This window comes from Nicotiana tabacum, chromosome 22, assembly GCF_000715075.1.
Source record: "Nicotiana tabacum cultivar K326 chromosome 22, ASM71507v2, whole genome shotgun sequence".
Taxonomy (NCBI): domain Eukaryota; kingdom Viridiplantae; phylum Streptophyta; class Magnoliopsida; order Solanales; family Solanaceae; genus Nicotiana; species Nicotiana tabacum.
The window spans coordinates 4280726-4283121 of NC_134101.1; the positions used below are offsets into that span (position 1 = coordinate 4280726).

A 2396-nucleotide genomic window follows, 5' to 3' on the forward strand; every position below is an offset into this window, starting at 1 on the left:
GAGTTCGTGCGCGGGTTGATTATCGGAGACTTACGAGGTAGCTGTCGGCGTTCGTAGTCCTTGTTTCTCCTTTCTTATTATCTTTTCTCTCTTGTATTGGCATTTGGCACAGAATGTAGTAGACTCTATTTCTAGATTGGTTATTAGATGCTCATGACTTAGTGATACCCCGATATCGGGCTATTTTTCCGTACTTATATTTTATTTGGGTTTTATCCCATTTTATAAAAAACTCTGGTTATTTTAAATGTCTTAATTCATTTCTGTTAAATTTTAAAATTATTTTGGAAAGGTCTGCTTGCTTAGTACCACGATAGGCTCAATCACGTCGGGTTAGATTTTGGGTCGTGACAGAGAGTTTGTCTAAAATAACCACCGAAAATGATCACTTTTCCTCCAAATAGAGTATTCGTATCCATTATATCCTTTAAAAGAATATCAAAAGTTTCTATCACTTTCTTTTTTGCCATAAATACTTCATCCCAGACAATCATTTTTGCATCACGTATTAAAGCTACAAGTGCGCTTTGCTTGCTAATGTTGCAAGAATATTGTTCATCGATATCAATAGTAAATTTAAAACGGGAGTGAGCAGTTCGTCCTCCTGTGAGGATCAAAGCCACAACACTTGAACTTGTTGTTGCTAAAGCGACAAAACCTTTTGATCGTACAGCAGCTAATAAAGCACGGTATAAAAAAGTTTTTCCGGTTCCTCCAGGTCCGTCAACAAAAAATGCTCCTGATATGTTAGAAAATATCCTATCAAGAATCGTGTCATACACTTTTCGTTGTTCGATATTTAATTTTCTCTCTAGAAGCAAATCTTCTTCTCTAACAATGATATTTCTTTCAAATTGACAATCATTGGTTTCTCTAATAGCAGCTGAAGGTTTAGTTTTCTCAGGAATAAGATGATATTCATTAATATCACGTCCCATCAAATGTAAAATATCATTGATATGATTTAAAGCCATAAAACGAATATCTTTAGCATTCATGTTAGGTAGAATCTTAAAATCTTCGGACATTGAATCTTCAAATTATTTTCAAAGTTCTGTTGGATTAGTGGGATTACAGTACACCAATAATGTTACAAATAAACATCTTAAACTATATGGCATTTGATAATTTGTAGCTTTAGACATACATTCAACCAAGTTGTTATCACAGTGTAACAATTCTCTTTTTTCTGCAGCCTCTCTAAATGTACTACAACATTTGCCGTCAACTTTACATAAGTCCTGATATGATTCTGGTCCTCTAACGTTCATCAACTATAATCTAAGATAATATCTTTCTTCTTATGTTGGATAACATGTTACAACACATCCAATTACAGTACGTTATTTTCAACGTGTCCACATCTTTTCCTTAAATGACCATACAAATTACTCGGGAAATTTTTTATATAATAATAATAGTTGCATAGCATCTTAATTTGTTCTGTTCATAACAAAGAATTCAGTTAACATTGTTTTTCGAATCATCGGATTACTCAGTATTCTATCAACATTCTCAATACTTTTAAAAGAGACAAATTGTTGTCCTTCCAAATGTAACTGAAGGTGAAAAACACTTGAAGTCATTTCACTTATTGGGAAACGAAATAATCGCCACGCAACTTCTGGAGGTGAAACCCATCTAGCAGATTGATATTCTTTTATTTCATCTATATTTGTATTTGTATCACTACCATGTATATGAAATACAATTTTATCGTATCCTTTGCAGATATATTTGTAAATATATTTCACTACCTTGATATCAGAATAAACTTCAACATTCATATGACAATTATACTTGCATAGCAAAAATGAATTATATGAAACTACCCAAGAATTATCTAGAAATTTACCTCTTATTTCTACAGCTTCTCCGGTTCTTCTCATTCTGTATCTTGGATATGAATTCTTCCCTTTTGATGTTTGTTCAGCAAAATCTTTTGGATACTTGAATTTGCAGTTATTATTTTTCATGCAAATATTTGTAGGATTTAACTTTCCGCAAGGACCATGCATCATATGTTTAATAACAAGTGAATATAGATCGCGATCTTTTTTAGAATCAGGCAATTCTACACAAACAAATATATCATAAGATTCAGGAGTCAGTAATTTGTGTTATCAGCAAGTATAATAAGGAAATGAGCATGTGAAAGACCACGTTTTTGGACTTCTATAGTATACATGAATTCTGCAACTCTTCCAAAGATTTGTCTTTTTAAAATATCCGTCTTTAATTCTTCTACCTTTGCTTTGAAAACTCTACTAACTAAATCAGGTATGTTCTGTACCTCATCAGCCAGTGACAAATGTTCTTTTATTTCTGGCCAAGAAGGGTTACAAGTCATTGTTATAAAGAAATTAGGTTTTCTAAAATATTATACCAATGCGATA

The 2396-nt window shown here is 32.3% G+C and overlaps 1 protein-coding gene across 1 annotated transcript; it reads right to left on the bottom strand.

Moving 5' to 3' along the window:
• Positions 1 to 323: 323 nt before the first annotated feature.
• Positions 324 to 1028, bottom strand: LOC107765988 (uncharacterized). Its single transcript, XM_016584698.2, has one exon. The coding sequence runs from the start codon at positions 1026 to 1028 to the stop codon at positions 324 to 326; it is 705 nt and encodes a 234-aa protein (XP_016440184.2).
• Positions 1029 to 2396: the final 1368 nt, after the last annotated feature.

Bases quoted from the DNA above. Each gene is read 5' to 3' on its own strand.
- LOC107765988 (XM_016584698.2), bottom strand. From the start codon at position 1,028: ATGTCCGAAGATTTTAAGATTCTACCTAACATGAATGCTAAAGATATT.